This window comes from Entelurus aequoreus, linkage group LG02 (genome assembly GCF_033978785.1).
Source record: "Entelurus aequoreus isolate RoL-2023_Sb linkage group LG02, RoL_Eaeq_v1.1, whole genome shotgun sequence".
Lineage (NCBI taxonomy): Eukaryota > Metazoa > Chordata > Actinopteri > Syngnathiformes > Syngnathidae > Entelurus > Entelurus aequoreus.
Window position 1 is genome coordinate 63,841,689 of NC_084732.1, and position 15,818 is coordinate 63,857,506.

General features: G+C 38.6%; 1 protein-coding gene across 1 annotated transcript in view; it reads right to left on the reverse strand.

Annotated features, from left to right (window-relative positions):
* Positions 1-15,818, reverse strand: part of gch1 (GTP cyclohydrolase 1) — a 66,980-nt gene continuing 51,162 nt past the window's right edge. Inside the window, exons 3-6 of the mRNA XM_062068682.1 lie at positions 8,894-8,949; positions 3,055-3,086; positions 2,882-2,966; positions 1-1,014 (exon numbers count right to left, since the gene is read on the reverse strand). Coding sequence (XP_061924666.1) covers positions 888-1,014; positions 2,882-2,966; positions 3,055-3,086; positions 8,894-8,949 — 300 coding nt within the window. The 3' untranslated portion in view covers positions 1-887. The remainder of the gene's footprint in view (positions 1,015-2,881; positions 2,967-3,054; positions 3,087-8,893; positions 8,950-15,818) is intronic.

Consider the following 15,818-nt stretch of genomic DNA (forward strand, 5'->3'; position numbering starts at 1 on the left):
ATATATATATATATATATATAGTCACTCTCTCTGTAGAATGAGAGAAATATGTACTACTGTAACTTCACTTGATTAAAAGTACTATAATCCAAGTCAAGAGCACTCGATCCTCTTGAGTTGAAAACACACACCAACACTCACCATGACCGTCAACAAGGCAATAAATGCTTACTTAAGGAAGAATTTAAACCCCACAAGTTACTACATTTATGGAGTTCCACAATTTGACCTTACAAACCTCATCAGTAATGTATGTACAGTAGATCCCTGCAGTTAAAATGTATTTTCTCTGCTTTGAATTGTAAACAATTGAGGGTTTTAATAGAAAGTGGTTGATGGCACTATACGCAGCGGAAAATAGATTTTATTAAAAAGAGTGTGCTGTCTCACCAGTCAATTCAGTACAACATTCTCCAGCGGAAAGATGCTTTGACACTGTGATGTAACTGCATGTTTTGTGAGTACAATACTGTATACTGTGTGCCTGTAATTATTTTGGTGCATAATACTGAATTAAAATGTGTTTAATACTTTCTAGAGGCATGTTATAGGTTTTAGATGATCATGTCTGTATCCTCATTCATGCAGGTCCTTGTATTCTCAGGGTATTACTCAAAGAGGAAGGTATATATATATGTAAACCCCCAACCCAAGAATTGTTTAACTTTTTTGTGGTGCGAAATGACATGGGAGTGAGACCTCCGTTATTCAACGACAGTCGTGTTTGTTAGAGGTTTTTTACGGGGGTTACGTTTCAAGTCTCCCAAGGGATCTACTGTACTATCTAGTTTTAAAAAGGCAACATAGTTGGGCACACATACACAGGTGCACATCAGTTGGCCTGTGCAAATGGAGACAACCGTTAGCAACAGGCGGAGGAGGAACTTCAGCTCCTGATCAGCGTCAGAAACTCGTCACGGGTTTTGGGATCCTCTCTGAAAACTCCCAGCATGGTGCTGGTGATGGTCTTACTGTTCATCTTCTGGACGCCTCGCATCACCATGCACATGTGACTGCAGACAGAAAGTAAATAGAAGTACTGGATCAAAGTTGGAATGAGTGAAAGTTGACATCGTATTGAAAGTATTTTAAAATACGTTAAACTTTTCAAGCGATGTTCTGATCAGGGTTTTATGCTGCTGTGAGATCGGTCGATACCAAAACCGATCACATGTATTAACTGTAAATTTTCCATTCATGTATGGTAAGTGCTATTGATAGTGTAACAATAACACAATATTTAAACTACAGTAGTTTTTTATTTTCCTTCATGACATACAATTGTTTAAGCAAACACATTCAAAAGTATACAATGACTAAACAATGGCAAAAATTACTTGCTTAAACTCATTTAAATCATTTGGTTTCGACTTGTCCAGCGTTTACTCTGCCTTCCGCCCGAATGCAGCTGGGATAGGCTCCAGCCACCCCCAAGACCCAGAGAGGGACAAGCGGTAGAAAATAGATAGATGGATGGATCATTTGGCTTTTGCCCTCAAATTATTGCCTGACTTTGTAACATTAACAAGCACAACAGCAAAATTATTGTAAAAATAAAAACATCTGTCTTATTACTCTTGTATCGATTATATAGCTGGGTTGCAATCACGTGACCGAGAGGCACATCTGGGCACTTCTGGGTTTCAGGCGATGGTTTAGAGCAGTGGTCCCCAACCACCGTGCCGTGGATCGATTGGTACCGTGCCGCACAAGAAATAGAAAAAAATAATTTTTTTGTCATAAAGAAATACAATCATGCATGCTTACGGACTGTATCCCTGCAGACTGTATTGATCTATATTGATATATAATGTATATATTGTGTTTTTTATGTTGATTTAAATAGAAAAAAAATATATATATATATTTATTTTTTTTATTTAGTTTTTTTAAATTTCTTGTGCGGCCCATGGAGGTTGGGGGACCACTGGTTTAGAGTACCATTAGGCTACTGTTTACCTGCATCAGTGGTTTAGAAGCAAATATAAAAGCGATCTTGAAAAAAATATATTTAAAATGGGATGGAGTGGATTTTTATACACTTAAGAAAAATTTATTTTTTTAAAGATTCAAACCATTTATCATCACCAAGAGGCTTGCTCGACCTCACTTCATTTGACCCTCACAGTATTTACAGAGGAAAATATTGGATGCACATCATGTCTTTACATCTGAGGGGTCCACAAATGAAACATTAATCTGTAGAAGACAAATTTAGACTTATTTTTGCACCGCTATGATTGACATTACGAGTGCTGCTGTGATCGTGACGCAAATTAAAAAAAAGAATACGTTTGTTTGCAGTTGATTTCCTGCTACAAATATTAGCCTCATCTACAATTAATGCCTGCAGTTGTTTTTATGGTGTGAAGTTCATATTTTGTGTCTTTACTGAGCTATAGATGTCCCTGTTGTTCAGCAATATTTGCTAGCGATCAAGATTCAGTATATGTTGTTGAGCCTACCAGAGAATTATTCATATAGTTTATTAATTATTTTAAGGATATTTTGTTGATGCTAAGAAATATCACCAAAGAAAGCACAGAAAGTTTCTCAAACAAATCAAATGTTCACAAACATTTTACAAAGTGATTGCTGCAGACACAAGATTGTATTCCACAAGATGATGAAAGTGATATTTTTAAGAGCCATTTTCTTTGATGCACTTTTGTTTTTTCCTGACTTTATTACCTTTATGAGTCACTTCTTTCAGGACTAAATGAAAGCTGGGCAAAATGAAAAGTGTAACATCTAAAGTTGAGTTTTGCCAAACCTAAAAGTTGTAAAAAAAAATGACATGATGTCTAAACAGTACTAGTTATGGCGAAGTCCAAAAGTGTAATGATAACCATCAAAGCATTTATTGAAACTTGGACGTACGTTGCTTCCATGACAACGCCGACCCCAGTTGGCTGCAGCGCTTCTGTGATGGCCACAGCAATTTGCTTGGTCAATCTCTCCTGAACTGTGAAGAAAACATGAACGTGAACAAACTGCAGTTGCTTTGAGGGACAGGACAGTGGACTACTGTGTTCCGTAGTTGTTGTACATACCTTGTAGTCTGCGGCTGTAGATCTCAACAATCCTGAGAAGAGTAGAGTATCAAGTAAGTCACTTGGATTAATTGAACTTGTCTGAGTAGTTTTAATGCATCCTACTTACCTTTATTTGAGTATTTTTGTAAAAAAAAGAACCCTACTTTTACTCCGTTTCATTGAATTTCATTCTGATCACTACATTTCTATACATCATCATTATATTTATTCATAATCTATTGATTACTGCTTTCAAAAAGACACATTCATTTGACTTGTTAGAGAGATTTCTTCCGGCAGCAATGGTCACATGACTCAATGCAATGTAAACCCTCCTGAGGTTTGACTCCATTTCACCAATAAAACAGAGCCTGGCAGTCACATGTACTACACACTTTAAAAAAAAGACATAACGTCATAGCATAAAGTGCAAGAATTCCACTTTCAACTAGAGAAAACATGTTGTGGTAAATTGTCAATGTTTTTATGTTTTAGCTGCACATATGCTAACATTAGCCCTGTTCAGTTCAGTTCAGTTCAGTTCAGTTTCAGTCTATTTGGAACATGCATACGATACAATGTAACGCATCACATATTTCCAGTTGTTTCATTACAACACGTCCGAAAAGGAGTAAGATGGAACTGAGTTTATTTAATCCTACCCCTTTTCATACCATAGCAATTTTATTCCATGTCCTTGTTCTCTGTAACAGAACAGTGAATAAATAAATAATAAAAAAATAATATAGCATAGTAAGTAAACAAATATTAAATATATGAATAATATTTTTCTCAAAAAAATAAATAAAAAAAGGTTCAAGATGTTCATCATAATTATTGTTCTGTGTACTTTGTGAACTCTTCTAGTTTGAACAGTCTCCTAAACTGAATCATATTGGTGCTTTGTTTGATTTCTTTGGTTAATCCATTCCATGATTTAATTCCACATACAGATATGCCAGCGGTCTTAAGTGTTGTCCGAGCATACAAATGTTTTAAATTAGATTTTCCTCTAAGGTTATATTTCTGCTCTTTTGTTGAGAAGAATTGTTGTACATTCTTAGGTAGCAGGTTATAGATGCTTTGTACATCATTTTAGCTGTTTGCAAATGCACCATATTGTTGAATTTCAATATTTGTGATTGTAGAGGCTCCCCTCTAGTAGGTTCTCCTGACCACCACACACTGGCACGAGAGCCCGGTATTCAGGATTCAGTAATGTTTTATTAAGTCCACTCTTCGGCAAACGCACTCGACTTTTCAGCCCCAGTCTGTCTTGCTGCTCTGTTCTGCTCTCTAGCGTTTGTCTCTCTATCGCTCCAACTCCAACACTCGTGTCTCGGCCCGGCTGCTACTAATAAAGGCGACAGGTGATTAGATAACCAGCCAAAGCTGGGCAGTCCACTCACCTGCCGCTGGCTTTGAGGCCGGTCCTTACACACTCCGCTCCGCGGCTGGCCCACAGACCACGCCACCCTCCACAGTGATTCAATAAATAAAGGGTTTGTATGTTCTCTATATCCAACATTATGCATTATTCTAATTGATCTTTTTTGTAACACAGTTAGTGAATGAAGCACACATTTGTAGTTGTTTCCCCATATTTCCACACAATAACTCAGATATGGTAACAATGTCATAACGTCATAAGTGCGCATCTTTTGAGGTACATGCATGTGTATTTGAATAGAGCGGTCTGCACCACTTTTGCACTTGTTATCGATCAGTCATAGTAGATCACCTGCAACACGGCCACTATTAATATGTGCAATTTTATAGTTTGCATATGCTTTTTAGCACTTGTTATTTGGGATCTTAGTAGATCAGGACCAAAGTCTCTAATTTGGCGATGGAAAGGCGTGGCATAGAAGGCTGGAAAAGTGTGTGAGATTCCAGGAGGATTACTTTGAAGGGGAAAACCTGTTAGGATTTTAGCATATATTTTGTGATGCACCTATTGTAATAGGACTCTATAACTTCATATAATATATACAAGGGTTGATTCAAGAGATGCAGGCAGTAGGCGGCCCTCGAAGGAAAAATGTGGACACTTCTGCTGTAAAAGCAAACATGCCCAATCAAACATTTGTATTCTGATTTTCTATCAGCTAGGATGACAAATAAAAAAGTAATATGAGAGATAGAAACATATGGAATGTCCCCTGTCTTTAGAACTTAAGTTACTTTTGGTTAGTCTTTCAGTGACACACTCACGTCTAGAACAACACAGCTTATTTAAAAGAAAAAAAAATCTAAAGTATGTGTTTAACTTTTAATAACTTGTGCTTCCAAAAAGGTCCGGATTAACTGTGTTTATATGATGATGCTATATGCTTAGTGATGAGAAATAAAGAGAAATACCAGGAACATTGTGGTCTTCACTTTTAACCTGCTGAACTTCACTGTGAGCAAACCACTTTGGACATTTAAGACCTTCTGAAAAATGTCACAAGCTGCAGTATGTCGCTGTTATAAGATACAGCCACCATCTTGCAAGAGTTTAGCTCAGTGAACTCCAAAAGCAGGGATTTCGGGGGCCATTTTCAGGCCACAGCTCTGTTTTTAAGTTAGATATTCTAAAAGTAAAATGAATACATTCGTACACGTTAATTTATGCTAATTCTGTTCTCTGAGTGCTCGCTTGTTTTTGACATTTGTCCTATTCAGTGGTTTGAACTGTCTTTTGTTTGTTTGCTGGTTATGGTATAGGTATTGCATGTGTTTTAGAGATGCGCGGATAGGCAATTATTTAATCCGCAACCGCATCACAAAAGTCGTCATCCACCCGAACTAACATTTTATCAAAACCAAAACCGCCCGCCACCCGCCACCCACCCGTTGTTATATATCTAATATATACGATGCAAGGCATTCCTGTTAAAGAAAGGAGACTGATCCAATGCAGCAGAGACATTCAATGTGTGCCACGCATTAATATCTCTTGGCCACGCATTAGAGGCTAAGAGATATTAATGCGTGATAATATTATTTATCATTATTATAATATTATTGTCATTTCCATTAAGAAAGTGTTGGCTATTATTGTTATTTTTTCCCCCTGGTCTTCAGTATTCCCTTTTTTAGTTTGTCGCGTACCACGTTGTGTTGTGTTGTGTTGTGGTGTGCTGTGTCACGCCAAATTTCTTCCCCCTACAAATACCCCCCGCCCCCATTTACTTCCGTGGTCATGTTTCCTCTTACGTCATTGACAGCGATCGATAGCACTTCGGCTTTGACTGCCCGTCGCTGGAAGGATACTTCGTCTTTGACAGTTGCTGGAATCTGAAGAAATCGATTATTGTTTTTTTTTGTACAGGCGCGAAACAGGACAGTCGCGTGCGGGTTAAGGACCCTCGGCAACTTTGTGACTTTATTGGATGCAGCCCCGGAAGTAAATGGGGGGAAGGCTTTTGTAGGGGGAAAGAAATTTGGCGTGACAGCTTCAGCAGTGCCTGATGAATAATTGCCTGTTTCAAAGAGTGCTGCTCGTTTTTCGAATGTGGGTAACAACATTTAACTATGTATTTTTTTTTTCTGAATTGGTTCAACCGCCACCCGCCCGAATCTATTTAAAATCTATTTTTTTCGTCATGCATCCGCCCGACCCGCGGATTATCCGCGGATTATCCGCGGACTCCGCGGTTGTGTCCGCAAACCGCGCATCTCTAATGTGTATATTGATACATGTAGCAGTTACCATAACAACACAAATACAACCACTCTGCCCCATGTACTTGGGTCCATTGATTAAAAGTAAGGCTGAAACGACGCGTCGACGTAGTCGATGTCATCGGTTACGTAAATACGTCGACGCCGTTTTTGTGCGTCGACGCGTCGCATATTTACGTCACACTACCGTCATGGCGAAGCGCAAAGCAGACGATCAAAGCAGACGATGCAAGCGGTGCGAGCGGGGGGAAGCATGCCAAAAGTGGTCAAAAGTGTGGGAGTATTTCAATAAACGGCCTAATAATGTTGTTGTATGCACACTGTGTCGAGCGGAAATGGCCTATCATAGCAGCACAACGGCTATGAACGAACATTTGAAAAGAAAACCATCAACTAGTCAATCGTCCGCGCGAGCATACGTTGTCATCATTACACAAAAACATGAATGTGTCATTTGTATCTGCTAGGGGTGTAACGGTACGTGTTTTGTATTGAACCGTTTCGGTACGGGGCTTTCGGTTCGGTACGGGGGTGTACCGAACGAGTTTCTAAGCTAAAGCTAACTTTAGCTGCTAAAGTCTTAACAAGCTGCTTCGCTCCTTCTGCGGCTGCCTCTGTCTCAGCACGCAGCATTGTCCCACCCACACAACCATCTGATTGGTACACACGAAGCATTATCAGCCAATCAGCAGTGTGTATTCAGAGCGCATGTAGTCAGCGCTTCAGCGTGGAGCATATAGGTGTTTAGCAGGTGAGCATCAGGCAGCGGACTCTCCCCAAATGATAATAAACACCTCCCAGTCAACTACTAGTAACATCACTATGAGCCCGTTGACCTTCTAGAAATATAAACTGCAGCTCAGCTCACTCGCAGTCCTGGCTTGAGGTGAAGGCTAATTACCTCTCAGTTCCAGCCACATCGACCCCTTCTGAGCGTAGACATGCTAACCTTTCTTCATTACAACTGTTAGTCACTCACTGGAATGAGTAGAATTGGTTATTGTGTACTGTGTTGGACTGGATGTTTATTTTGCACATTTTAAAAGCAATACTTAATGTTTACAGTGCTCCAGAATATTTAGATTGGCACTTTTTTTGTATTGGATGTTTATCTTTATTTTTGCACATTTTAGCAAATAAGCAATACTTTCACTTTTGTTGAAATGTTTACACTGTTGTTACAGAATATTTCGTTTTGCACTTTTTTGTATTGGATGTTTATCTTTATTTTTGCACATTTTAAAGCAAAATAAGCAATACTTTTGCTTTTGAAATGCTTATACTATTGCAGAATATTAAGATTTGCACTGGATGTTGACTTTTATATTTGCACATTACAAAGCAAATAAGCTACTTTTAATTTTGTTAAATGTTAAAAGTTTTAAATGTTTACATTATTACAGAATATTTAGTCATGTTGTTGTCAATGTTGACTGAGTGGCCATACTTCTTTTTTTTTGTAAATAAAAGCCATGCCTTTTGAAAAAACGGGCCTACATTTATTTTTTCATCTTCATTTTGAATAAAAAAATAATCGGTAAAAGGAAAAATAATCTAAAGATTAATCGGAAAAAAAAATCTATAGATTAATCGATAGAAAAATAATCGTTAGCTGCAGCCTTAATTAAAAGTATATTTTAATACGGCAACTCTTTGACTTTGGAACTGCATTTGCTAATATAAAAAAGATAATAATCACAAACGTGCTTGTGAGTGTTTGGCTTTGTGGTTTGTACTATTCTGCATACATAGATTCAGATACAGGTAATAACTGTAAGTAGTGTTCAATAAATTGGGAAAAATGTAATTACCACAAATAAAAACAATCTTAGTATAATCTAGTGCATGTGTGTGCATGTACTACTGGTTTCGTAAGTGGTTTTACTGTGCTAATACCTTACTGTGCTAAGGTATTGAGGTCAGTTGGATCAGATTCTACACTTGAGCACACACATTCCTATAATCTTCTTAAGTTCACGAGCAAACACACGTTGAACATGATCAATTAAACACTGCCCAGAAAAACACTCATGTACACACACACACACACACACACACACACACACACACACACACACACACACACACACACACACACACACACACACACACACACACACACACACACACACACACTCACACACACACACACGCACACACACACACGAGTGTATCAGGAAGTCCTCACCTGGCCAGCTTGCTTAGGCCCAGGACGCGCTTGTTGGGGAGGTAACCAATGTGAACCTGCACAGAGTGAACAAGATGATTACAGAGTGTTAGGTATTGATCAATGCTGGTAGGATTATGCAAAAAAACACTTATTCAATTCAAGCTTTGCAGTGGCGGTAGCTTTGCTACTTTTTCAACGAGTAGCTTTTCCTGTAGCTTAGCTACTTTTAGACCCATGTAGCTAGGTAGCTTACATCAAAGCTACAAGCTACAAAGAAAGAAAATGGACTGCGAATCCAGGCCCCCCAAAAATATGGAGAAAATACAATGACATGGATGAATGAGAACATCCATACATACGGAGAAAATCCATGATGATTGGTTGGTGTTCGTATGATGAGTCACAATTGGCCAAACTTAGGGCGAAACATTAAGGGCTGGCCAATCAGAGGCAAGATAAGGCGGGTCATTAAAACCACAAAGCAAAATCATAACAGACTTGCATTAATGTCCGAGACAGAGGGACCTTATTTTTTTTTTTTTTTAAAGGAATAAGGTGATGATATTGTTTTGAATTCATGTGTATTTTTTTCTAAAGGTGACCTATGATGAATTTCGTTTTTTCTGACTTACAAGGTTTCATACTCGTGTTAAGCAATACCTAAGCATCAAATCATAAGGTTCATGTATTTTGCCGTGAGCTTGCATGCAGTTTTGGATGCCACTGCTTGCGGGGTTTTGCAGTCTGGCTACGTTGTGACATCACAGTGAAGCAGACTTTTTCAATTGGACATTAAGCAAAATTCTCAGCTCATTCCCCCCTGCTTCAGACTTCAGGAAACAAAAAAAAAGTAGGATAAGGTATTATTTTCATATAATCGTGGCATGCGCACAAGAATCGATCGGTTTACCTAATGTTGTGACTGTGAATCTATATGAATAGGATGGACCTTATTTGTCCCACAATGTGTAATATATGCAGTTAAGTGTACATTCCGTAACAAAAGTAAAATGCAATGAAAAACTATGAAAACCTACAAATAAATAATGCATTTTGCACTTGCACTATGTATAAATGAATACAACAAAAAATACTATTGCGATCAGGTCGGTAAAAAAATAGCAGTGACGACTTCGAGATATATATTTAAAAAGTGTGCATTTCCAAAAGATAGAGTAAAATACTTTTGGAGTGGGTAGGGCGTGATTTTATTTGAAATCTGGAAATGCATCCAGAAGTGAACATCTTGCAGACATACAAAAAAAAAAACAGGTTAAAAAAGTGACTGTGAAGCAAAATGTATTCAAACTTTACACCAATGCACATCCAATACATATTACCGGTATCTACATAATAGACCACGAGAAAGTGTTAAATAAAATCTGTATTGTTTCATAAAATCTTAATAGATCCTCTTTAAACAAAAATAACAGAAACTGCTATATCTAATCAGGCATGATCGGACATCTGATCAGAGGTGTTCCAAGTTGCCTATAAATTGCTGTTTATGTCCTTTTATTTGGTTTCACATGTGTTTAGTGTTTAGGACTGTGCCATCTGCTCTACTATTGTTTTGGCTCTATGGTTATCTTCAAGTGTTTCTGTAAATGCATGCCTAGTACAGTATAATAGCATGCTTTCTTAATCTAGTTGTCCATATAGAAACTAAAAGGATGGCAGACAAGCAAGGAAGAGTCTGAGCATCATCAGCTGAAGAATCACTGCTGTGGAAGGCTCCAGGCTCTAATTCTGAAACACACACGCACACACACGCTCCACCCAAATGTCAGACGCAATTTGGTGACGAGATGAGAGAAAGGGCAGCGGAAGCAAGCGTGCGAAAATTTCTATTCCTTTTTTTCCTCTTTCTGTGGCCTCCACTCTCCTCCCTGCAGCAGCCTGATAGTGACATCAAACATATGTGAAGGTTAACGATTTCCTCTACAGTATTTTCAACTCATACCATTGATCTGATCCCCAGCTGATTTTGGAACTTTTCAGTAGCAGTCCATCCTTTTTATGAAAGGACAAATCCTCAACAACACAACCCTTCTCTCGAACGTGTAGGTGGAGACATTCTGCTTCATAGCGGTTTCTCTGCAAAGAGTACAGGAACTCTACCAAGGGGTCTGTCAATGTATTGTCAAATCCATTTCAGCGTGAAAATGGCCGACCCAACAAGGGAGTGGTTTCAGAACTATCACATGAAGACCTTAATCCCATTGAAATCCTGTGGAGGGATCTGAAGTTCAAGTTGCCAAGTGACAGTCTTAAAACCTTCAGGATTTGGAGGGTGTCTGTACATTTGTCTAGAACAGGGGTCGGCAACCTTTACCACTCAAAGAGCCATTTTGGCAAGGTTCACACATTAAAGAAAGTAATGGGAGCCACAAAAATGTTTTTAAAATTTAAAATGAAAAACACCGCATACAAAGCTTACATGCTTTGTGCTATGTTAACCAGGGGTCTCAGACACACGCACCGGCACGCACTTTAATGTGGGAATTGGATGTTAGTGCAGCCCGCGAGTTTTGGATGAATGTCGCTTGCGTCACACTTGCCAACCCTCTCATTTTTCCCGGGAGACTCCCGAATATCAGAGCGTGATGACACTGCATTTGGCGCCCTCTACAGTCTGCCCAATCAGTGTACCTGCTCGGCCACAAGTGGAATGCAGCTTTAGCTTGCTCATGTAAGAGACAGCAAGGCTACTAACTCAGCAGCCACACATCTTACACTGACGGTACCAATACCCAGAATCCCATGCAGCCCTAACTCTTCCGCTCAACCAACCACGAAGAGGGGGGGGGGGGGGGGGTTGATGTGTGGGGGGATTTGGTGGTAGCGGGGTGTATAATGTAGACCGGAAGAGTTAGGACTGCATGGAATTCTGGGTAATGGTTGTGTTGTGTTTATGTTGTGTTACAGTGGGATGTTCTCCAGAAATGTGTTTTTCATTCTTTTTTGGTGTGGGTTCACAGTGTGGCGCATATTTGTAACGTAACAATGTTGAAGTTGTTTGATACGGCTACCGTCAGTGTAAGCTGTGTGGCTGATGAGTAACTATGCTTTGCTGTCTCCTGTGTGAGCAAGTAATAACAACATACAACATGTGGCTGGCCTGGCATGCTGTAAGTAAATGCTATAGAGGACAATTACTGCAGTGCAATTAGGGCACGCCCTTTATATAGTAATTAGAGTGTTAATAGGATTATTTTTCCCTGGGAGTAGTCTATGAGAGACACTGACATCCATAAGTCTCCTGGGAAAATCGAGGGGGTCGGCATGCATGTAGCTGAGCCGCATCAGAGTGGTCAAGGAGCCGCATGCGGCTCCGGAGCCGCGGGTTGCCGACCCCTGGTCTAGAAGATCAACTAATTTTTTGAGCTTTATTTCAAGTTCTTTCTTGCTTTTTCTGATTATTTGACATGTGTTTACCATCTCTCTCTTTTTACCATAGAATATAACATTATGGATTTCCTTTTTAGGGGATACACTTACAGAATAAACGATCAATGATAAATGGGTTATACTTGTATAGCGCTTTTCTACCTTCAAGGTACTCAAAGCGCTTTGACAGTATTTCCACATTCACCCATTCACACACACATTCACACACTGATGGCGGGAGCTGCCATGCAAGGCGCTAACCAGCAGCCATCAGGAGCAAGGGTGAAGTGTCTTGCCCAAGGACACAACGGACGTGACTAGGATGGTAGAAGGTGGGGATTGAACCCCAGTAACCAGCAACCCTCCGATTGCTGGCACGGCCACTCTACCAACTTCGCCACGCCGCAGAATAAGCAGGGGATCAAATAATTATTCTCTCCACCATATTTACTTAGTGAGATAGGGTGACAAAAAGGCAAGGAGATGCACAGTACCTCTGTTTTTGTGTACAGTCACAGTTATGGTATGGCCGAACAATATGCATTACAAACTACAGTAGTACCTCAACTTACGAGCTTAACTGGTTCTGCTTTCATCTCAAAACACTTATATCTCAAATCAATGTATCCATTTAAAATTAATTTAAATCTATGTAATTGGTGCTTGGCCCCTGTCATGAAATTTTTTTGTGTTTGTTATAGTTCTCCTATGTTTAAAGTCTATTTCTGTTCCAGCGTGCCTTCCTTTGTTTACGTTCTGGTTGCTAAGTGCGCTGATCATACACACCAGATTCTGTTAAGTGATTAGTGTCCCAACCTACTGTACCACTATACAAGCACCATACCCGTCTCGCCGTTCACTCAGCGCCAGGGGCGCCGCTAGGGATTTTGGGCCCCATGAAAAGAATCTTTACAGGGCCCCCTGTATTATAATTTCATCATCATTAGTGGCCTCTCTGGGCCCCCCTCCATCATGGGCCCCTAGAATCCGTCTCCTTTACCCCCCCTTTTCGGCGCCCCTGCTCAGCGCAGGTCCATTGTTTGCCATTGCCAATGATTTGCATTCATGTTAGCGTTACGCACGGTTTTATGTTTCAGACTTTGTTATCATGCTAAACCAAGTTTTGCCTTGAGCTTCCTGTACGCCGCCAAGCAACATGCTGTTTTTGTATGTTTCTGACTTGCACACTGTTTCTGCTGCTTCCTGTACTTCCGCATCTTTAGAACATGACTACCGCGCTACAATGCGACAATTTTAACATATAACATGTCTTTTAAAATACAATTTTTTAAACTTGTAGAAATAATTTAAGAAAACAATTACAATAAAAGTTACAACTAACAACTACAGTAGTTCTTGAAGTGCTGTTATAATAATGTACTGCATTTTCTTTGGAGAATGGACCTCCACGGTAACTCCTTCCAGCTGCTTTTCCGTCAAACACACCATCAGTAGCTTTTCCATATTTTCATGGATCAATGTCTGCCCTTTAAATATTATTTTAACATTCCTGACGAGCGTTAGACTCATTCTGCTTCATTATGGTGCAGACAAGCAGTGCTATGCTCAAATTGCTTTGCAAAGTTTATGACACTGCTTGGTTATGTTATAAATTATTTATTTATTTAATTCAATGCATTTATTTTTTTAATTCATATCCTCCGCTGTTTCTTCTAAGCACTGTCCTTCACACTCAATGTTTTTCTTTCCCATGCTTGGAAAACAAAGCATTATCTCAATCTTCACCCATTAGTTAATGCTAGCGAGTAAGACAAGATGTTTTGGTCGGATCTTATGGGGGTTCACTCTGACATTTGCTAGCCAAATAATGGTGAGTATGCTTGTAACTAATTTTTTTACTTGCAACTAATTTTTTTACTTGCAACTTTAAGTGTAAGAATTAGTGAAGAGACAACACTTATCTAAAAAACACTCTTAAAGGGGAACTGCACTTTTTGGGGGAATTTTGCCTATGTGTACAGCTCTGGTAATGGGTACATTCGCACCCACCTGCACAAATGTACTTCAAAATGTAACAATCAAAATAAATATGACTTTTTTTTTGTTTACTAGGGCATGCATATACAATATGCATTAGTTTGACCATTTAAAATCAACTATAATAAAAAGGAGATGCTTGGAAATAGCATAAAAATGCCCCAAAAACTTGGAAAAACACGATTCATAGCGTTACTTTTTGGTGTAACCATCATGAGCATTCTGTCCAGGTATATTTATGTTATATTTTAATAAATCATCATATTTATGTATTACTAAATTTAAATAGGTATTGATCAATCTTTAGGCTGTGTGTATTTGATTTCAGTTTGCTTTTGACATCTTATTTAGAATTGTAGTTGACACTTTTACAACCTTGTGTTGCACTCATGATGGCGTAACCAAACTAGATTTCATTTAATGATCTTATTTTGAATATTTATTCCCTTTTTTACATTTATTATATTTAAATATTCATTTATAAACATTGAATACATCTCAAATATCAATAAAATGCAATTGCCTTCATCTTATAGGGTAATGTTGTCCATATCCTACCAAGTCAGACCTACACTGTTCCAATATCCATTTCTCTGTTCTCAATTGTTGATGACTGATGATAACAACCAAACCTACCCCCCCCCCCTCTCCTTCCACACCCCGGATTGTAAATAATGTAAATAATTCAATGTGATTATCTTGTGTGATGACTGTATTATGATGATAGTATATATCTGATAGTATATATCTGTATCATGAATCAATTTAAGTGGACCCTGACTCAAACAAGTTGAAAAACTTATTCGGGTGTTACCATTTAGTGGTCAATTGTACGGAATATGTACTTCACTGTGCAACCTACTAATAAAAGTCTCAATCAATCAATCAATCAATGTTTAGTTACACCAAGTCATGAGCGTATCACTAAGCTTCATCACTTTGACTTGTAATATCTCCAATTCTGGTGGTGTTTTATGCTTTTTTCTTTTTGGAACATGTGTTATACATATAATACAATAAATAATAAATGATAAATGGGTTATACTTGTATAGCGCTTTTCTACCTTCAAGGTACCTAAAGCGCTTTGACAGTATTTCCACATAAAGTACCATATACAATTATGTTTCTAGCAATACTTAAATTTTGCCTTTGAAAGTAACACTCCAATGTCCATTAGTGGAGCTGTACACCTATCGTTCACAATCTTTATGAAAGACATGACGACGAATGGATTTTTTTTGTAATGCATTCTAAATATTAAATAAACGTATATAAAAGTCCAGCTATTCCGCTAATAAAATCCAATAAATGACCATTCAAAAAGCGCCAACAATACTCAATTTACATTTCGTGACTTGAATATTAACCAAGTATTAGTGATATTATTATTATTATAAACGCTAACGCAGACAAACTATTTAGAGCAGTGCCGTGATCACTTCCGGGTGTGCCTATGTTTACATCATAGAGTGGTCTGCTGCTTCCTCACTTCCTCGCGCCTGTAAATGTATTCTAGATCATAAATCATGCATCTCACCTGAAAAATAGATGGCT